General features: G+C 48.0%; 1 protein-coding gene across 11 annotated transcripts in view; it reads left to right on the top strand.

Moving 5' to 3' along the window:
- SGIP1 (SH3GL interacting endocytic adaptor 1) overlaps positions 1-23024 on the top strand; it is a 174077-nt gene that overhangs the window by 30204 nt on the left and 120849 nt on the right. For all 11 annotated transcript variants that reach the window (XM_063939159.1, XM_063939157.1, XM_063939151.1 and 8 more), the window contains exons 2-3: positions 18290-18353; positions 21303-21330. In XM_063939159.1, the coding sequence (XP_063795229.1) occupies positions 18290-18353; positions 21303-21330 (92 nt within the window). The remainder of the gene's footprint in view (positions 1-18289; positions 18354-21302; positions 21331-23024) is intronic.

Below are 23024 nucleotides of genomic sequence, written 5' to 3'. Positions count from 1 at the left end.
AGAAGCCAACTGTGTGAGAAGCCCTAGTGATCCACTAGCAGCCGACTGTGTGAGTAGCCCTAGTGATCCACTAGCAGCTGACTGTGTGAGTAGCCCTAGTGATCCCCTAGCAGCCGACTGTGTGAGTAGCCCTAGTGATCCACTAGAAGCCAACTGTGTGAGTAGGCCTAGTGATCCACTAGCAGCCAACTGTGTGAGTAGCCCTAGTGATCCACTGGCAGCCAACTGTGTGAGTAGCCCTAGTGATCCACTGGCAGCCAACTGTGTGAGTAGCCCTAGTGATCCACTGGCAGCCGACTGTGTGAGTAGCCATAGTGATCCACTAGCAGCCGACTGTGTGAGTAGCCTCAGTGATCCACTGGCAGCCAACTGTGTGAGTAGCCTCAGTGATCCACTAGCAGCCAACTGTGTGAGTAGCCTCAGTGATCCACTGGCAGCCAACTGTGTGAGTAGCCCTAGTGATCCACAGGCAGCCAACCGTGTGAGTAGCCCTAGTGATCCACTGGCAGCCAACTGTGTGTAAGTAGCCCTAGTGATCCACTGGCAGCCAACTGTGTGTAAGTAGCCCTAGTGATCCACTGGCAGCCAACTGTGTGTAAGTAGCCCTAGTGATCCACTGGCAGCCAACTGTGTGTAAGTAGCCCTAGTGATCCACTGGCAGCCAACTGTGTGTAAGTAGCCCTAGTGATCCACTGGCAGCCAACTGTGTGTAAGTAGCCCTAGTGATCCACTGGCAGCCAACTGTGTGTAAGTAGCCCCAGTGATCCACTGGCAGCCAACTGTGTGTAAGTAGCCCTAGTGATCCACTGGCAGCCAACTGTGTGTAAGTAGCCCTAGTGATCCACTGGCAGCCAACTGTGTGTAAGTAGCCCTAGTGATCCACTGGCAGCCAACTGTGTGTAAGTAGCCCTAGTGATCCACTGGCAGCCAACTGTGTGTAAGTAGCCCTAGTGATCCACTGGCAGCCAACTGTGTGTAAGTAGCCCTAGTGATCCACTGGCAGCCAACTGTGTGTAAGTAGCCCTAGTGATCCACTGGCAGCCAACTGTGTGTAAGTAGCCCTAGTGATCCACTGGCAGCCAACTGTGTGTAAGTAGCCCTAGTGATCCACTGGCAGCCAACTGTGTGAGTAGCCCTAGTGATCCACTAGCAGCCAACTGTGTGTAAGTAGCCCTAGTGATCCACTGGCAGCCAACTGTGTGTAAGTAGCCCTAGTGATCCACTGGCAGCCAACTGTGTGTAAGTAGCCCCAGTGATCCACTGGCAGCCAACTGTGTGTAAGTAGCCCTAGTGATCCACTGGCAGCCAACTGTGTGTAAGTAGCCCTAGTGATCCACTGGCAGCCAACTGTGTGTAAGTAGCCCTAGTGATCCACTGGCAGCCAACTGTGTGTAAGTAGCCCTAGTGATCCACTGGCAGCCAACTGTGTGTAAGTAGCCCTAGTGATCCACTGGCAGCCAACTGTGTGTAAGTAGCCCTAGTGATCCACTGGCAGCCAACTGTGTGTAAGTAGCCCTAGTGATCCACTGGCAGCCAACTGTGTGTAAGTAGCCCTAGTGATCCACTGGCAGCCAACTGTGTGTAAGTAGCCCTAGTGATCCACTGGCAGCCAACTGTGTGTAAGTAGCCCTAGTGATCCACTGGCAGCCAACTGTGTGAGTAGCCCTAGTGATCCACTAGCAGCCAAAATCGTTGAAAAGTCCAGGGTTTGGGTTCCCATACGGCAGTTTGGTTGCTCCAACCGGGACTTTAGACGGGTTTAGGTTCTTTTGGACACGATAAGCATGGTAACTAATGGGCGCCCCAAAACAATTGAATTGCTCCATCGGGCGCTCATTAGGTAATGCCGCAATAAAAACAGTTAAATTCCCTCTTGTATATCCACTTGCAACTAAAGAAACTGAGCAATAAGTACTTAGAAATGCAAAGGCTTGTTCTCGGGAAAATGAGTAACGAGATCAACTCAACTGTGTGAGTAGCCTCAGTGATCCACTAGCAGCCAACTGTGTGAGTAGCCCTAGTGATCCACTAGCAGCCAACTGTGTGAGTAGCCCTAGTGATCAACTAGCAGCCAACTGTGTGAGTAGCCCTAGTGATCCACTAGCAGCCAACTGTGTGAGTAGCCCTAGTGATCAACTAGCAGCCAACTGTGTGAGTAGCCCTAGTGATCCACTGGCAGCCAACTGTGTGAGTAGCCCTAGTGATCCACTGGCAGCCGACTGTGTGAGTAGCCCTAGTGATCCACTGGCAGCCGACTGTGTGAGTAGCCCTAGTGATCCACTGGCAGCCAACTGTGTGAGTAGCCCTAGTGATCCACTGGCAGCCAACTGTGTGAGTAGCCCTAGTGATCCACTGGCAGCCAACTGTGTGAGTAGCCCTAGTGATCCACTGGCAGCCAACTGTGTGAGTAGCCCTAGTGATCCACTGGCAGCCAACTGTGTGAGTAGCCCTAGTGATCCACTAGCAGCCAACTGTGTGAGTAGCCCTAGTGATCCACTAGCAGCCAACTGTGTGAGTAGCCCTAGTGATCAACTAGCAGCCAACTGTGTGAGTAGCCCTAGTGATCCACTGGCAGCCAACTGTGTGAGTAGCCCTAGTGATCCACTGGCAGCCGACTGTGTGAGTAGCCCTAGTGATCCACTGGCAGCCGACTGTGTGAGTAGCCCTAGTGATCCACTGGCAGCCGACTGTGTGAGTAGCCCTAGTGATCCACTGGCAGCCAACTGTGTGAGTAGCCCTAGTGATCCACTGGCAGCCAACTGTGTGAGTAGCCCTAGTGATCCACTGGCAGCCAACTGTGTGAGTAGCCCTAGTGATCCACTGGCAGCCAACTGTGTGAGTAGCCCTAGTGATCCACTAGCAGCCAACTGTGTGAGTAGCCCTAGTGATCCACTAGCAGCCAACTGTGTGAGTAGCCCTAGTGATCAACTAGCAGCCAACTGTGTGAGTAGCCCTAGTGATCCACTGGCAGCCAACTGTGTGAGTAGCCCTAGTGATCCACTGGCAGCCGACTGTGTGAGTAGCCCTAGTGATCCACTGGCAGCCGACTGTGTGAGTAGCCCTAGTGATCCACTGGCAGCCGACTGTGTGAGTAGCCCTAGTGATCCACTGGCAGCCAACTGTGTGAGTAGCCCTAGTGATCCACTGGCAGCCAACTGTGTGAGTAGCCCTAGTGATCCACTGGCAGCCAACTGTGTGAGTAGCCCTAGTGATCCACTGGCAGCCAACTGTGTGAGTAGCCCTAGTGATCCACTGGCAGCCAACTGTGTGAGTAGCCCTAGTGATCCACTGGCAGCCAACTGTGTGAGTAGCCCTAGTGATCCACTGGCAGCCAACTGTGTGAGTAGCCCTAGTGATCCACTGGCAGCCAACTGTGTGAGTAGCCCTAGTGATCCACTGGCAGCCAACTGTGTGAGTAGCCCTAATGATCCACTGGCAGCCAACTGTGTGAGTAGCCCTAGTGATCCACTGGCAGCCGACTGTGTGAGTAGCCCTAGTGATCCACTGGCAGCCGACTGTGTGAGTAGCCCTAGTGATCCACTGGCAGCCGACTGTGTGAGTAGCCCTAGTGATCCACTGGCAGCCGACTGTGTGAGTAGCCCTAGTGATCCACTGGCAGCCGACTGTGTGAGTAGCCCTAGTGATCCACTGGCAGCCGACTGTGTGAGTAGCCCTAGTGATCCACTGGCAGCCGACTGTGTGAGTAGCCCTAGTGATCCACTGGCAGCCAACTGTGTGAGTAGCCCTAGTGATCCACTGGCAGCCAACTGTGTGAGTAGCCCTAGTGATCCACTGGCAGCCAACTGTGTGAGTAGCCCTAGTGATCCACTGGCAGCCAACTGTGTGAGTAGCCCTAGTGATCCACTGGCAGCCAACTGTGTGAGTAGCCTCAGTGATCCATTATCCCAGAATATTGTGTTAGTAAATATGTCCCAGCCTGCGATCAGCATGAATTGAGAAATCCGGCAGAAGAGAATGCAGATGACCACTTCAGGTGGGCAGAGCTCTTCACGTCATTAGGTGATTTGCGTCACCCTGGCACTGCTCCCTCCCTATGTACACTCAGTTTGCGGTATTATCTTCCCATTGTGCCTACATCATTGGGAAGTGGGAAATTCACCTACTTTTCTGAGAGTCTGTTGAACTAGCCGAAAAATTGTCCAGGAGAGTAGGTAAGTATGCTTGTAAGTGAATTATAATATGTTGTTTGGGTTCTAGGAGGATTTGCGGATTTGTAAAGGGGGCAGTGACTCAGAGTCATACAAAGGTACATAAGGCCTGATTATGCGTAGGGAACAAAGCAAAAAAGAGCAGTAACTGCTCCTTGGCAAAACCATGTTGGGCTGCAGGTGGGGCAGATGTAACGTGTGCAGAGATTTAGAGTTGGGAAGGGCGTTTCCTAACTCAGGGGCAGATGTATTAACCTGGAGAAGGCATAAGGAAGTGATAAACCAGTGATATGTGCAAGGTGATAAAGGCAGCAGCCAATCAGATCCTAACTGTTAATTTACATATTGGAGCTGATTGGCTGGTGCCTTTATCACCTTGCATATATCACTGGTTTATCAATTCCTTATTCCTTCTCCAGGTTAATACATCTGCCCCTCAGATCTAAACTGCCGGTATTTACCCTACAATCAAAATAATAAAATAAATGTATTTCCTCCCCTGCATTGCAGCGTGGTTTGTCCAGGTGCAAAGTCGCTTGCTCTTTTTTGCTTTACTCCCAGCTCAGAATCAGGCCTCCTTGTACCTTTGTATGAATCTGAGCCACTGTCCCCCTTTTACAAGTCCACAACCCCACCTAGAACCTGCATTCTCTCGGTAAATATGCATCCACAAGCCACTGTCATGAAATTTAGGGATAGGCAAAATTATTTTCTAGGCTGGTAGAGATCACAGTTCACTCAGGACTGCTTGTGTATAATTTTTTTATGTGTTTTTTACTATGACCACGGGACCTATTGTTGTTTTGTTGCTTATTGGGTCCACACGTGTGCATAATTGGGAGTGGGCTGGGCTATCTCTGGTCATGTGCACTATGTAGACAAAAGTCATTGGTCAGTCACCACCCCCCTGTGCGCAAGGGCAGTCATTAGATCATTTGCTAATTAAATGGGTTGCTGGAAGGAGCTAACAAAGTTTGAAATGGGGATAATTGTAGGCTGCGCAACGTCATGCTTCCAGGGTGATGCTGGACTGGTATATAGATGGACTGGCTAGCTCAGAGTCCAGATCTTAACCCCATTGAGAACCTCTGGGACGCGTTAGAGTGATGGGTGTGCGACTCGCCCTCTTTCAGTGTCAGTTTGTCACTGTACTTGTGGATAGTTTGCCAAGAAGGGTGTCTGCGGTAATCGCTGCACGTGGTGACCCTACAAAGTACTGACGTCAATAACATCTTGTCAGTCTATTTGCTGTGAGTGTCCAATCACTTTTGTCCGCTTAGCGTATTATGGTGGTCATTCCGAGTTGATTGCTTGCTAGCAGGTTTTAGCAGCCGTGCAAACGCTATGCCGCCGCCCACTGGGAGTGTATTTTAGCTTAGCAGAAGTCACAGGCGTGCGCAGAGACTGACTGGCGGGTGCCGCTCCGGACTTCCCCCCCCTCCACGGCATTATAGTGTTCTCTCACCTCCCCTGTCCTGGATATAAACTGCTCACCTGGGCGGCCCAGGTGAGCGGACCAGGTGAGCAGTCTATATCCAGGACAGGGGAGGCGAGAGATCACTATAATGCCGTGGAGGGGGGGGGGGAGTCCGGAGCGGCACCCTCCAGTCAGTCTCTGCGCACGCCTGTGGCAGAAGTGTGAACGAATGGATCGCAGAGCGGCTACAAAATAATTTTGTGCAGTTATAGAGTAGCTTCAGACATACTCAGCGCTTGCGATCACTTCAGACCATTCAGTTCCTGATTTGATGCCACTAACACGCCCTGCGTTTTCCCAGCCACGCCTGCGTTTTTCCTGGCACGCCTGCGTTTTCCCGAACACACTCTGAAAACGGTCATTTGACACCCAGAAACGCCCCCTTCATGTCAATCACACTGCAGCGACCAGTGCGACTGAAATGCATCGCTAGACCTTGTGTAAAACTACATCGTTCGTTGTAATAGTATGTCGCGCGCGCGCCGTTTTTTTTGCCTCATCGCTGCGCAGCGAACGAATGCAGCTAGCGATCAACTCGGAATGTCCCCCTATACTGGGCAAGACAGTGTGGTAGGAATAGGGTAGCTTGTACTCTGACGCTATTGGTAGTGCAAAGGAGGCCTATTCTGATGACTGTGGACTCTACGTGGATAGGGGGAGCGCAGTAGGCCCTCTAACCACAGTCCAAAGCACGGTTATGGTAAACTGGCCGTCCTCGCTGATCTATAACGTGGTCCCCTGTCACCGCCGTGCTTATTCCTACAATATATCATATTGCGGAGTTACCAGTGTTATCAGCAGCACAGATTATGTTACGTGTAACGGACTAGACCAACAATGTAGCCAGTCCAAGCAGCTAAGTGTTAACCGTAAGTGCACTGAGCCATGGTGCGAGTCTGCTCTCATAGCTTGTGTATGGAGCATGCTTCTTCCTTACTGGACACATCCAGCTCACTTCACCATTTAACCCCACTGTGGAACATCAAGACCTGCAAATTAATTTAGCTGAAATATTAATGAGGGGATCATGTTTGCTTTTCTCGCCAGTACATTGGGACGGCTCATGTTACACGCATTAGTGCACGGTAGTATAATGCCACTTTCCCCTGCTGGGTGACGTTCACATACGGGCACAGTTCTTCCCGGCTCAGTCAGTGAAGCCCCTGGGGATTCCGCTTAGTGGATCGCGATATAGTAAAAACTCACAATGTAAAGGCCTTGTCCTGCTGAAGTGGCGTGAGTGCCTGAGTATATACGTCCCCTCCTGTCCATGCAGTGCCCAGATTATCAGAACGGGTCTTCTCCGATCTAATGACACCGTCTTATCCTTATTTTGACACTATTACCTCACTCCATATCCAGCATCACAATTGTGACCTAGCCAGGAGAAATGCCCCTTTCACACTGACATAGCCGGGTCGCACCTGGGAATATGTACACAGGTGTTTCCCAAGTGCGTCCTGGCTTGAGACCCCTTTCAGACTTGAGGCCCGACCCGGCATATTGCCGGGTTGGTGACGTCACCTCTGACGCTATTGGAGGTGGTGTTTGGAGATTATCATCTCCAAGCGCCGCCTCCTCCTATGCAGAGGACGGGTGCCGGCCGGGTCGCCTTGACCTGGGCTTACCATTCACACTGCGGGTATGGGTCGTTGGGTCGAGCTAACTTAGGTCGACACTCATTAGGTTGACCACTGAAGGTCGACATTACCGTTAGGTCGACATGTACTAGGTCGACAGGTCAAAAGGTGGACATGAGGTTTTTGACTGTTTTTGGTGTCATTTTCTCCGTAAAGTGACAGGGAACCCCGATTAGTGCACCGTGTCCCCTCGCATGGCTAGTCATGCTTCGGGCAAGGTGCCACGCTCCGCTACGGCTTCGCTCGGCACAGATTAACGTTCCAATCGTAGTCCACGCGGATTGTTAAGTATGAAAAAAATAAAAAATAAAAATTCAAAAAAACTCATGTCGACCTTTTGACCTGTCGACCTAACGGCCATGTCGACCTAATGCATGTCGACCTAATGGCATTGTCAACCTTCGGTGTTCGACCTAATGAATGTCAACCTAACGACCGTAACCCCAAACTGCACCGCATCCCGGGACGATTCCGGATTCAACCCAGGTCGAGACCTGGGATGAAATGCCGGGACGCTCGCGTCGGGATATTCTTTCAGGACCCTTTCACACTGAGCAAATTCCCGGGTTGATGCGCGTTCATGTGCAATAACCCGGGAAATATTTGTCAGTGTGAAAGGGGTATTAGCCGATAGACAATCCATTTTGGGTTTTCCCGTAGTCGCCAGTACTAATGCATCCACCATCAGCAGTAGCGGCACAAACAAAACCAGCAGATCCGCTTGTGCTACGCGCAGCAGCGGTACAGATGTCCAGGGCTTGCTGCTGAATGAATGCGAGGACTCCAGTCCGAGTGAGGGTTGCCCGGTCTACCTGTGGGAATCGGGAGAACACTCCCTATAGACCTCTCGCCCGGCGGGCTGAAGGCCTCACAAGATGGTAGCTTCTGTTACCACTAAAGCGGCAGTTGGAAATGACGCACTCTCCGATTTCACTGGCTATATGGAGAGACTCCTCTGAGTCTATGGTGGAGGGGATGCAGGAATGTTTTGAGTATTTACCTGCTGTACCAGCCAATCAGCTGTTTGAAAAATGACAGGGAGGGGGTGATTGGTTGCTACTGCATCTCTCTTCAAGGCTTAGTACAAATGCCCCTGTGTTCTAAAAAGGTGTCATACTGAACCTGCAGTTATGTGAGCTCCTGTGACATCACTGGTCCCTACCCCTGTATCTGATTCCACCAAACCACGCAGTACATTTCTACAGACAAGCCTATCAGTCTGCTCTATAAAGGGCCCCATACACTTGTACGACTTGACGGTCCGTCATGTCATATAAGATTTCGTCCAACCTCCCGGCAGCCTCCCCGCTGGTAAGATAGTATTAGATATATCGTATGCAGTTTTTTTTTGCATACGATGTATCTTTTACTATCCTATTTACTGCGGGATCCGACATATCACGAGTGCAGCACTCGTGATATGTCGGATCTAGGGGGATACGATCCGATGTCCTCGGGAACGCGCACCGGAACGGCTTTTCAAGCACCCTGAAAATGCCCGATTTCACCCAATATATCGGGCCGAATTGGGCTGAAATCGGGCAAAATCGGCCTAGTGTATGGGGCCCTTTTAGAAAAGCATCTTCTGCTTAACATTACAGCCTCCTGCGGAGTAGGGAAAGAGAGCAGGGTGGACATATTTAGTTAAGTAAAAACATTTAACTTACATTTATTTAGCTAAGTAAGTCACAGCTTGAGATACATTAATTGCAAATGGTGCTTCACTATTAGTGTGTTACCTATATTCTACAAGTAAAGGTGCTTGAAATGGGACGTGAAGCCTGATTGCGTGAACCTGGCGCCTGGAAGGACAGGTCTTCATAAACCAGGGTGATCTGATTGGCCGACTAACATGCACACACTTTTTGTGAGCGCTTGTAAAGTATCTTGGGAAATAAATATCATCTTCTACAAGTGAGCAGTTTTTGTTAACAGTGTTGGAAGTAAATGTTTAAACTGTAATAGAGTTATATTGACCTTGCTGGCAGGTGATGGTGGAGGGGATATTCTACACAACGTGATAGATTCAGCTACTCTGCACAGTGTAGACATACAATATTTACAACACATTGCAAAATCAATACGTGCATGCAGATGCATCTATTAGATGGGCTTTCCTCCTCAGACAGTACGGCTTCATCTTTCCCACTCCCTGCTGTGCTTTTCAGGAATTTATTTATATGACCGCTCAGAGCTGTTTGCGTCCCTTACTGTGTGACCTAACAGCTCCGGTATATTTTCTGCATTAAACCCCACTGTAACCAGAGAGCAGCTCCCGGTCATATCCTAGAGCAGGGGAACTGCCCTGATACTACAAACACTTGCTGTTAGGCCCAGCAGGCGACCAGGGGGAAGAAGTGATACACTTACAGTGGGGATTGAAAGTTTGGGCACCTCAGGCAAAAATTCATTTTAATGTGCAAAAAGAAGCCAAGGAAAGATGGAAAAATCTCCAAAAGGCATCAAATTATATCCCTTTCACATCGCACTAAAAACCCGGTATCGACACGGCATATTGCCGTGTCGAAACGGGTCCGTGTGCGATGTGAAAGGTCCTTTGGTGAATTAGCGGGTCGTCTGACCCGGTAATTCAACCCGGTAAAAAAGAAGGGTTATTACCGGGTTGATTACCGGATCAGGCGCAGTGTGAATGGGAGCCGTTCCGATGCGACACGGCTCCCATTCACAGTATAGGCAGAGGCGGCGCAGGAGATGAGCTCATCTCCTGGCGCCGCCTCCACCCCCGCATCTGCTGCTGCTGCGCCCTCCGCTGCTATGGCAACCGACCCGGTATATTGCCGGGTCGGAAAGCCAGCAACGGAGCGCAAATACCGGATCCCACCCGGTAAGTACACGTTTTTCTTACCGGGTAGGATCCGGCATTTGCGATGTGAAAGCAGCATTACAGATTAGACATTCTTATAACATGTCAAAAAAAGTTTGATTTTATTTCCATCATTTACACTTTCAAAAGAACAGAAAGCAAAAAATGGCATCTGCAAAAGTTTGGGCACCCTGCAGAGTTAATACCTTGTACTGCCCCCTTTGGACAGCTAAGACCTGGCAGTGTCATGGATTGTTCCCAATCATTGTCTGGAAAGACCAGGTGATGTCAATCTCAAAGGTTTTAAAAGCCCAGACTCATCTGACCTTGCTCCAACAATCAGCACCATGGGTTCCTCTAAGCAGTTGTGTAGAACACTGAAACTGAGAATAGTTGACGCTCACAAAGCAGGAGAAGGCTATAAGAAGATAGCAAAGCGTTATCAGATGCCCATATCCTCTGTTCGGAATGTAATTAAGAAATGGCAGTCATCAGGAACAGTGGAAGTTAAAGCACGATCTGGAAGACCAAAAAAAATATCAGACAGAACAGCTCGCAGGATTGTGAGAAAAGCAAGTCAAAATCCACGTTTGACTGCACGATCCCTCCAGGAAGATCTGGCAGACACTGGAGTTGTGGTACACTATTCCACTATAAAGAGATACTTGTACAAATATGGTCTTCATGGATGAGTCATCAGAAGAAAACCTCTTCTACGTCCTCACCACAAAAATCAGCGTTTGAAGTTTGCAAATGAACATATAGACACGCCTGATGCATTTTGGAATAAAGTTCTGTGGACCGATGAGGTTAAAATCGAACTTTTTGGCTGGAATGAGCAAAGGTACGTTTGGAGAAGGAAGGGCACAGAATTTAATGAAAAGAACCTCTGTCCAACTGTTAAAAGCATGGGGGTGGATCAATCATGCTTTGGGGTTGTATTGCAGCCAGTGGCACAGGGAACATTTCACGAGTAGAAGGAAAAATGGATTCAATAAGATTCCAGCAAATTTTGGACGCTAACTTGATGCCATCTGTGAAAAAGCTGAAGTTAAAGAGAGGCTGGCTTCTACAAATGGATAATGATCCTAAACACACCTCAAAATCCACAGTGGATTACATCAAGAGGCGTAAACTGAAGGTATTTCCATGGCCTTCACAATCTCCTGACCTCAACATAATTGAAAATCTATGGATAGACCTTAAAAGAGCAGTGCGTCACAGACAGACCAGGAATCTCAAAGAACTGGAAGACTTTTGTAAGGAAGAATGGGCGAAGATCCCTTAAGAGACCCTGGGTGGGATGGGCTTATCATTCAACTTTTTCATCCAGCGCCAGAGGGGTCTCGGTTTTGATTAAGAAGTCGGTACATTTTCACTTGGAGGATAGTAGGGTGGACCCTCATGGTCGCTATGTTTTTTTACGGGCTGTTGTACATCACACACTGTATCATATTTTGGCTATATACATCCCCCCTCCTTATAACAGTGAAGTCCTGCGTAAGGCAGCTGACTTTGTTGCTCAATCCCCCGACACACCAGTTATTAGTATGGGTGACTTCAACAATGTCATGGACCTGTCTATAGACCGCTGGAGGGAATCCCGAGACTCTATGTCTCTCCCCTCTGCACCAACCCCCTTTGCGAAGCTTGTCACTGAACTTGGCTGGTTGGACATCTGGAGGCTGCGAAATCCGACCATGGCTCATTATTCTTGTCAGTCCGCTGCTCACCACACACTGTCTCGGATAGATTTATGCCTTATTTCCCCGAGTTTGTCGCCCAGCATATCCGACCTAGTATATTTGTCCAGAGGTATATCAGATCACTCTCCAATCTTATTAAAATTATCCACGACACACGATAGGGGCAATAGTCCGTGGAAATTGCATCCATTTTGGTTGAATTTAATGGGAGTAGGGTCTGACCTTATTTCGGAATGGAATGACTTCCTTGGTCACAACCCCCCTGATTCCTGCCCTGTTGTCCGACATGACGCTTTCAAAGCATATATCAGAGGCACCCTTATTAAAAGGATTGCTGGCATTAAGTTGTTTAATAGGAGAGAGGAGGCGAGGCTTGAACAGGCCTGCCGTCATTTGGAGTCTGTATATATAGAGTCACACTCCCAATCGGATCGTGCAGCATGGCTTGATGCACAGAGAGAATGGGCCACCTGTCTCTTTGATAAGTCCAAACGCAGGCTGCTGTTTTCCACTCACGGGCAGTATTTTCAGGCGGAGCTGGGGGGCAGTTACCTGGCCTTTTTGGCCAGGGACGAGTCCCACTCCCGTACTGTTCAATGCATCGTTGGTGGGGATGGCAGTCTCTGTTACTCGGGAAAGGATATAGCTGGGGTTTTTCAAAAATTTTATTCCGAGTTGTATTCTTCTGGGGTCTCCCACTCCGATGACAGGATACAGTCCTACCTCTCGCAGGTGGGCCTGCCTAGTTTGTCACGGGAGGCGCTTGAAATACTCGAGGCTCCTTTCACCCTGGAGGAGGTTGGGCGCGCTGTGTTGTCACTCCCCTCATCTAAGGCACCCGGTGGGGATGGTCTCCCAGTGGAGATATATAAAAAATTTAACTCCCTCTTCTGTCCATATTTACTAGATTTATTTAATACTCTGTCTGAGGCTGGTGAACTTCCACCATCCATGTCTGAGGCCACTATTATAGTATTGCCCAAGCCAGGGAAGAATCCCATGTTTCCCGAATCTTACCGCCCCATCTCATTGCTATCCTCTGACGTTAAAATCCTGGCTAAGATGCTTGCCATTCGTCTAAACTCTGTTATTGGTTCTGTTATTCATCTGGACCAAACGGGATTCATGCCGGGGAGGTCCACTATGCAGAACCTACGTAAATTATTTTACCATTTGCAGGGGGTTGGCTTGCTGGGTTCGGAGGCGGTGGTGGTGTCTCTCGACGCCGCTAAGGCCTTCGACTCGGTCGAATGGTCCTACCTGTGGCAGGTACTTCGCGGGTTTGGCTTTGGCCCCACGTTCATCAAATGGGTTCAGCTGTTGTATTCCTCTCCAGTGGCTCGTGTCTCTGTTAATGGATACACTTCAGCCTCGTTCTCTCTGGCCAGGGGCACGCGCCAAGGCTGTCCGCTGTCCCCAGCCCTGTTTGCGTTGGCCATAGAGCCGTTGGCTTGTATGATACGGGATAATCATAATATTCACGGACTTGTGGCCGGCTCTGCAATAGATAAGGTGGCTCTATACGCCGACGATATGTTACTGTTTCTGAAAGACTCTGATGTCTCTCTCCAGTCTATGCTCCACACAGTTAATGAATTTGGGGAATACTCTGGTTTGCGTATAAACTGGGACAAATCCTCTATTTTTCCCATTTCAGGTCAGATTCCGGAGACAGTGTGTGTGACGCATTCCTTACAATGGACCTTGAAATTTAAATACTTGGGTGTTTGGATCACTGGGCCAGCATCAGAATACGTCAGGTGGAACCTTGATCCTATCACAGCTTTTTTTAAACAAAAAATTCATACATGGAAAGCGCTACCGCTGACGGTACTGGGGCGCATTAACCTCTTCAAGATGTCTATCCAGCCTAAGTACCTGTACGTTTTGCAACACTCCCCCATTTATATACCTAAAAAAATATTTGCCAGTCTTGATAGCTTAATCTCTTCCTTTATCTGGGGTCATAAACCAGCGAGGATAGCCATAAAAACACTTTGTAAATCTAAATCCGCTGGAGGGGCGGGCTTGCCCAACCTTAGGTTGTACTATCTAGCTGCCCAGTTAGCTCACCTCTCTGAGTGGGTCATGGGAACGGGTGGTCCGACCCTACAGGGATACTTGACTGAGTGGGTGGGTCCCCTCTTCACTCCCCTCCTTTTCTTGCTTTCTGGCTCGTCTGTTTCAGGTCTTCCTCCTGTTTTGCGACAAGCTCTTTTAGTCTGGAGACAGGTGCACAGTCTCTATGACTGGTCGGATTTGGAAGTAGACTCACCTTTATGGTTCAATAGCTCCTATGTGGAACTCCAAAAGCTGTCCACAGATAATATATGGGTAAAGAGTGGGGTGGTATCCCTGGGACAATTGTATGTAGATGGCCACCTTAAATCGTTCACGCAACTACAGGCTGATTTTGGGCTCTCGAGAACAACTTTATTCCGATATTTCCAATTGAGGCATGCAATACAGACCCAATTTAAAACTGCCCCTTCCATTTCACCTTCACCGGTTAAACTTATGTTACAACGTTTGCCCTCTACGGGCAAAGTCTCATCACTATACGCATCATTAAATAATAGAGTCCTACCTGCATCTTTAGATCCGCTTAAACGAAGTTGGGAGAATGATGTGGGCCCTTTATCGGAAGAGCAATGGTTACAAATTTTGAGCTCCGCCAGGTCAACCACTCCTTGTGTCAGATATCAACAGGTGCATTTTTTTATCCTACATAGGGTTTACCGTACCCCTCAGTTCCTCCAACGAGCTGGCTTGAGGCCTGATGCTCTATGCCCTAAATGCCGGATGGCAGATACTGGGTTTTGGCATCTGTTATGGGAATGTCCGACAGTCTACAGCTTTTGGACTCGGATGTGGTCTAATATATTGACTACTGACCCATCTCTTCCTCAACTTAACCCCAGGACCTGTCTTTTTGGCTTGGACTTAGAGGAAACCCACTCTCTACTCACATATCAGTATGTCCTATGCCTATCCACGCTTGCCAAAGTTGTTATTGCACGATCTTGGTTTGCGGTGGCCTCTCCCAAGTTGTTGGAATGGAGGGCTCTGGTGGCCTTAGTCATAAAACATGAAAAACATATGTATTTATCCCGTAACTTACTGTCTAAATTTCATTGCAAGTGGGATAGGTGGACTCGGGTATACTCAGATGGAGAACTGATGGAGTCCATTGGCATGCAGAGTGTATAGTTTTTTTTTTTTTTTTGTTTTTTGGCCGAGGCCGACGCCTTCTGAAACCTCCCGACACACTCCTATCCCTTAGGGTAATATTTTTTTTTTATACACGTTCCTGCATTTTTATATGTGACCTCTCTCTTGCTCATATCTAATACTGAATTGATGGTGCTATTGTTGGGATGATCCTACCAGGCATTATGATACTTTTTTCTCCTCTCTCACGAATGCTGTAAACTGATATTTGGACGTGTAATCTCGTATAATAACGAGTTGACCAGTATATTGTACTGTTTTGTACGTTGATTGTTCTTTGTATGTTTCTTTTTCTTTTTTTCTTTCACTTCTGTACTTAAATATAATCTTAATAAAAAAAAAACTACATGATTAAAAAAAAAGAATGGGCGAAGATACCTCAAACAAGAATTGAAAGACTCTTGGCTGGCTACAAAAAGCGTTTACAAGCTGTGATACTTGCCAAAGGGGGCAGTACAAGGTATTAACTCTGCAGGGTGCCCAAACTTTTGCAGACGCCATTTTTTGTTTTCTGTTGTTTTGAAAGTGTAAATGATGGAAATAAAATCAAACTTTTTTTTACATGTTATAAGAATGTCTAATCTGTAATTTGATGCCTTTTGGAGATTTTTCCATCTTTCCTTGGCTTCTTTTTGCACATTAAAATGAATTTTTGCCTGGGGTGCCCAAACTTTCAATCCCCACTGTAGTACAAGCTGCAGGAAGCCGCATGAAAGAAGTAATATCGCTGCACCCGTTTCACAGCACTAAAAAAGGTTTGGAACCTCAGTAATTTTGCGTGTAGTGTCCTCAACTGTGCAAGCGTCGTAGCAGCGGAAATGCTTCAAAGGCAGAATCTTGTAAAGTAGGGAAAATATTTGTCGTTCATTGCTGGATATAATGTGCGTCTCCTGAGACGGCAGCTCCGCAGCTGAGCACCGTCTCCCACAACGCTGTGCAGTAAGAAGACTGCCTGATAGTCTCTTTCCTGACTTTTTTTATAATAATGTAAAGATAGCATTTGTTTACTGACACATATTGAGCTACCACAAAATTTGCCTCCAAAATTTAAAATAGATGTAGCAATAATGGAAAAGGGAGCTTGGGTACTGTAAAATAGGGTCTTGTAAAAACCTACGTAGTCCTAATGCAATTATTATGCGGTAAAATGATGTATATCTGTTAAAGTACTTTTCAGCTTGGGTATTTGAGTATTTTGTATGTGACTCATTGTGCTTACCCTCACCTGGATGCGACGAGTGCCTTTCCCCCACTAGGTCTTTTTGACCGTTTTTGAGCAGGGTGGGGGTTTTCTGCCTTGTTTTTTTCCACCCCTTCCCCCTTATTAGGGGGCTTAGTATTAGACTTGCACCTTCCTGGCTTTTTGAGTCTAATGATCTGGTATTATCACCAACAGTCAGGAAAATTCTGGACCCATTATGTGTAATCACGTCCAACAGGGATTTCTAAAACAAAATACACACCACACTGATGCATTACCCTAAATGGACTGTTCTTCTGAAAAACAATAAAACCTCTTAAAATCTGTTCACAAGACAATGGGGATAATTCAGATCTGATCGCTGGGCTGCGGTTTTTGCTGTCCTGCGATCAGATAGTGGCCGCCTCCAGGGGGAGTGTATTTTCACTGTGCAAGTGTGCGTTCCCATGTGTTGCAGAGCTGCACAAACATCACTTTGTGCAGTCTCTGCGCAGCCCAGGACTGACTTTTCCAGTGCGATTGAATCCTGCTGATCGGGGCCGGAGCTGACGTCAGACACCCTCCCTGAAAACGCTTGAGCCCACTTGCGTTTTTCCGGACACTCCCTGTAAACAGTCAGTTGCCACCCACCAACGGCCTCTTCCTGTCAATCACCTTGCAAACACCCGTGCACGGGGATCCTTCGCACCATCCTGTCGCTGACCGCAGATGCCCGTTGTAGCCGTCCAACGCGACTGCGCATTGCAGTGCATACGCATTCGAAGTTCAGATAACGCACAGCAGCGATCAGATCTGAATTAGGCCCAATGATCTCTTGTCTGATTTGAGCCCAGGTCCACGTTTCACCAGTGTCGTCCTCAAACTGTTCAGTAAAGGAAAAGGAATCCTTGATATGGCAGGCCATCCAACGCGTTTCCTCAGACTGACATCATCAGGGGTGTGGCCTCAGAAGTGCAGTGTTCACTAATCAAAATTATCCAGTGTTCCAAAGAAGTCCTGTCTTTGATTGGATTAGAGCAGTGGTTTCCAAACTTTTTCGAATCACGGCGCCCTAGAACATCAGAATTCTTTTCACAACACCCCTAGGCCAAAAATTTCTTATTGAGAAATTTAGAAAGAAATATTACATTAAGTAGATCGCGTTTATATGTCATCCTTAGGGTCAGGTGTGTGGTGAGGGACAAGATTTGCTTCTGTTTGGCCACATATTTTATGACTGGCAGCCACCAGCACTGGTTTTGCCTATTATATTGACCATGAATAATTTGAATTGGTCCTGGACCACCAACCCATGGCACCCCTGCAAGTGTCCCGAGGAACCTCAGGGAGCCACGGCACACAGTTTAGGAACCTCTGGATTAGAGATCAGCCCAATTGTGAAGCTTATTGAAGCCCAAACATTAGAGTTTCCCGAATACATATAAGAAGGAAACTGCATGTATTAAATATCATTGACATACTAGTAAAAACTGAGTATAACAATGGCTCACCTAGCAGCACAGAAGTCGCTAACTCTCCCAGCTCACAGATGATGTCACCTGGACACCTATGACTGTATATATATGTTCTTGCTCCTTGTCTCCCATTTCTGAGTGTTCCCTCACTGTCATAATGCCATGCTGTTGTGGTGTGTGACCCACTGCACTTACCCCGCACAGGAATTACTGCCAGCTTTGTACCAGCCTCTGATGCTTATGCCAGGTTTCACCAATCTGGGGGACTTGCCATAGGAGAGCAAAGTCACAAGGTGTTGGGAGTACTCACCAGAGGAGGAACTCTCATTATATACAGTTGTATGATCTGCAGAGGAGAGAAGGGGCTTTAACACTTTGGGGGGGAACGGCATTATGTGATGCCAAACCATCAACCGCTCCACAGGATCCAGAATAATTGTCCATATTTGTCATCTGTAATTGTCAGTGTAGTTTCTGTATCCAACACGTGTCTCTGTACGCAGAACGCCAACTTGTGAATTTTCAGAGTGTGACGCCAGTAACAACGATGCATAAACTGTTTGTTTTTTGTTTGTTTTTGTCCCCAGGATTGAAAAAACGTACAAGGAAAGCGTTTGGTATACGGAAGAAAGAAAAAGACACTGATTCCACGTAAGCATGCCTAGCGATGCGCAATGTTTCTTAGACCCACGCCATGCCATCCATGATGTTTTAAATCCTCCCTCCACGCTCAAGATGCACTTTACATTCTAGACCGTTGTTGCGTAACAATTTAAAGCTCTCATGATTACGGGTAATGTCCGCCCTTTGTCCTTATCTTGCCGACATGCTGCAGGTTTGGTTATTTGTGTCAATCGTCGGGCTCTTTTGGGGAGTTCAAATGTTTTAGTAGCCACAAAACTTTATAGGCGCCTGACTGAGCAATTCAATTGTTCCATGCACCCATTAATTATCGTGCTTGTCACCCCCCAAATAGACTGGGTTTAAATCGACTAAAGTACTGGCCGCAACACTTTTCTGCTCGCTACCTCAGTAGGCTGTTGGCAGAAATATCTGCGCCATTGAATTGCTTCGTTGTGCGCTATTGTGCAGAGCAATTGAATTGCCTCCTTGGATGCAGTTGCTTGTTAGGGGCATTTGGGAGGCCCTTTAAACATTTAGTTACCCCAGACGGCTCTATGCCGGTCTCCACTCTGATAACAGAGATGCTCTTTGCCCAGTGTTGATGTTCTTTTGGTATCAGCAGACTTCCAAGCATTGGAACCCTGAGCCCCACATAGCAGGAGGATGCAAATAGGATATTAACCCAGACTGGGCACACACTTGCTGAGGTGCACCCGATATGTCGTCTGAACCAGCGGATCGGACGATATATTGTATACATCGGCAAGTGTGTGTACCCTATATCGTTAGAGATGTGCTCTCCCGTGGGTTGTTAACGAGGTACTAGTTTTCAACGTGAAATCTAAAGATATTGGCCCTCATTCCGAGTTGATCGCTCGCTAGCTGCTTTTAGCAGCATTGCACACGCTAGGCCGCCGCCCTCTGGGAGTGTATCTTAGCTTAGCAGAAGTGCGAACCGAAGATTAGCAGAACTGCACAGGAAAAATTTCATGCAGTTTCTGAGTAGCTCCAGACCTACTCCTAGATTGCGATCACCTCAGTCCGTTCAGTTCCTGGTTTGACGTCACAAACACGCCCTGCGTTCGGCCAGCCACTCCCCCGTTTCTCCAGACACTCCCGCGTTTTTCCCTGACACGCCTGCGTTTTTTAGCACACTCCCTGAAAACGCCAAGTTGCCGCCCAGAAACACCCACTTCCTGTCAATCACACTACGATCACTCGAGCGACTGAAAAACGTCGCTAGAGCTTGGGTAAAACTACAAAGTTTTGTGTGAAAGTACTTAACGCATGCGCGCTGTGTACCATGCGCTTGCGCAGATTTGCGGCAGCGATCGATCAACTCGGAATGAGGGCCATTGTACGACATGGCATGTACCTAGAGGTGGGTGCATGCCGTCACTGACGAGATGCAAACGATATCGTTCAGTGTGTATGAACGATATTGTTTGCGGGGGGGATCTTGCACGATGTCACTGACATCTGCAAGTGTGTAACCAGCCTAACATTTCTTTTATGTCGCCTTAAGTTACTTATGTGTCTTTTACCTACGATACATATGTGCGCTATTCTTTATATATTTGGAAGGCTAATGACTGTAAAATAAAACCTATAGGAAGATTTTATTACATGTAACCATGATGAAAATGGTATGAGAGAGAAAAAAAAAGTGCACAAGATAATAAGGCTAATTTGACTTTTTAAACGTTGAAAAAGCAAAAAAAAAATATCCCCTAAAAATAAAGTAACCCATTGTTTGCCCTTCAGCTATAAAGCAATCTCTTTGTTCAGGAGACGTGAGGTGTGAGAGAGGGACATAGTGGGATTTTATGTTGTAACACACAATAGGAAGTATTAATCCTGAATCTGGGGAAATGGAGAAAGTCTAAATAAGCACATTGGGGGTTATTCAGAGTTGTTAGCAATTGGGCAAAAACATGTTGTGCTGCAAGGGGGGGGGGGGGCAGATGTAACGTGCAGAGAGAGTTAGATTTGGGTGGGTTATTTTGTTTCTGTGCAGGGTAAATAATGGCTTCTTTATTTCCATCCTGCAATTAAGATTTCCGTTTGAACACACCCCACCCAAATCTAACACTCTCTGCACATGTTACATCTGCCTCCCCTGCAGTGCAGCATGGTTTTGCCCATTAGTGTGCTTTTTTTGGTTTGCAAACAACTCTAAATGCCCCCCCACTGTAACAATAACGGGTATAAAGTGATGGGATCAGACTATTTGCTGAAAGTTTGATCTGTGGGATCCGACACTGGCAAGCCTCTGTAATGATCATTCCGTCCCGGAGAAGGGGGGGATATAAATACAAATGACAGCCAGCTGTTGATTGATAAAGCATTGCTGCAAGCCGTCCCGGTGCTAGCTGTCCTTCCAAGCCTGTGTTACAGCCAGAGATGACTACGGAACCCTGTCAAGCTGGGGCGCCCTCTAGTTGTAGGTGCTGGCACCGGCTGCAATGCACAAATTGTGGGGTCCCAGTGATCAGGACCCAATGGATGACTGGGGAAACAAAGGAACCACTTAATTCTTTTTTTGCTGAATGTAACAAGAATAATCCAATATCATGAAGGTATCTGCAATAACATAAATGAAGATATTGGCTATATCCCCATATGATAAATTCAGCTCATACTGTTGGTGCTTGGTAATATCACTTGTAGTGACTGTTCCTTTTAGAAGGGATTTGTGCAATAGTGGTTCTCCAGCCCTTGTGCATCTATAACCCCCAGAATGACCTTCCAGCTGTAGCTCTGTATCACAAACTGGACAGTTCCTGCAGACACCCAGGTACACGTTCAGAGCAGATGTTATGACAACGCTCCAAGCATTACATCTGAGAATATTCCCTGCGGTTGAGGCTTATGTGCTGCTTTTGTACCGATGCTACTTCCCCTCCTGTATAAACACTTCTCTTTGTGTCAGACAATCGCCTCTTTCTAACAGACTTCTCTGTTTCCTTCTCATAGGGGATCACCAGACAGAGACACTGTCAGTGTAAGTCATTCTCATGTTTCCCCCATACCGCCCTATATTGACACATCTGTGGTCGGCATAAGTCATTGTTAATACCAAACCCTCCTGCCTCAAGCATCGGAATGGCAGGGATCCCCACGGCTGCTGGGTACGCGCTCACTCCCAGAGCTGCCGTTACTGCCGCGTTCAACAGAGGAACTTGGTGTAGAGCAACAAAGGCCAGTCTGCACGATACACGTTCTGCAGGCTCGTATGTGTAGGAAGCGCAGAGTTTCGCCATTATTCCGCTATTAGCTGTCATAGGCGCTCTGTCGGGTGATTGTTATCTCCCAAATGGCAGACAGTCCTGTAATTCAATTTTAGTTACAAGATATTAAAGATATTCAAGATACAGGTACCAACGTAAGCTGAATAAAAGTAATCATTTAGCGGTTCTCATTAAACATGCAACGTGAGACCTATGCCACTTTCTATGACATCATTTACTCTGCGCATGCTGGGAAAAATGGGCGCACACATAGGCGCTTATGCAGATTGTTGTCATTCTGGCACCTCTCCGCTTGCGTCTGGGGAGGGAGAGAGGCATTTCACCATAGGCGGAGCACAGTAAGGAGCGGTTGTGGACCGTTGCAGACCGGCACCGGGAGCATATACGCCAGGGAAATCCGTATCGGGTGGTAGGTGGGCAGGTGCCAATATACTGCGATGATAAATGCTGGCAAGACATTTGTACCGCTTTTGATTGGCTGCATTTGGGTGTCTTCATTACTGTTGCATGTATAAAGTGTTTGAGTGAGCGTCTAAACCAGTGATTCCCAAACTCGCTCCTCAAGGACCCCCAACAGTTCATGTTTTCTAGGACACCCCGGCAGATGCACAGGAGTATTTGGAATACATACTAATCAGCAGAATTTGCCATCCTTTGGATCGCATGCTGACCGCCGCCTACCTCTTGATGAAGCAGAAATTGTGATCGCCTCGCAATTTCTTCTTCATCGTAAAAGCTATCGATGCATCCTGCCGGCACAGCTTAGTTGCGCCCGCAGTAAACCCAGTGCCATCTTACGCATAGCGGCGGCTGCGTGTGACGTCACGCAGCCGCCGCGATCATGCACCCGTTCATGCTGCACCTCCCACCGTTTGCAGCGCCCCTGCAACACTCCACTTCCTCCCTGGAAACGGAGCATTGCCCCCCCCCCCCCCTCCTTCCCCGCCCCGCAGACCGAATCAGGCAGAGGCAATCGCTTTTTCTGCAGCCCCCCACCCCCTGCAGAAAGTGCTGGCACATGCGCCCACAGGGCCATCGTAAAAATTCCAGTTGGATCGCATTTTGTGATCCATCCTGAATTAGCCCCTAAATACCGGTGGTCACATGAACAACAGCGGCATCCCGACTGTGAAGATCCCGGCATCGGAGGGGGTAAGTGATTATAACCTCCCCTGTTCCCTACTCTAACCCGTGGGGGGTGCGGGTTTATGGCTAACCACCCCCTCTGGTACCTAAACCCCCACCGCGTGCGCTTAACTCTCCCCACCGGGCCCTAACCCTGATCCTAGATACTCACCTTCGGCATCCCGACCATCGGTGATCCGGCGCTGGTCTTCTGAGTGGTGCCAGGATTCTGGCGTTTGTAACATCCGGGATGCGGAACACATCCCGTGCATTCATTGCTCACTGACGCATTTTAAGAGATCAACAGGTGGAGCTCATCATC

This window comes from Pseudophryne corroboree, chromosome 9, assembly GCF_028390025.1.
Source record: "Pseudophryne corroboree isolate aPseCor3 chromosome 9, aPseCor3.hap2, whole genome shotgun sequence".
Taxonomy (NCBI): domain Eukaryota; kingdom Metazoa; phylum Chordata; class Amphibia; order Anura; family Myobatrachidae; genus Pseudophryne; species Pseudophryne corroboree.
This window is presented reverse-complemented; position numbering and strand designations above follow the sequence as displayed.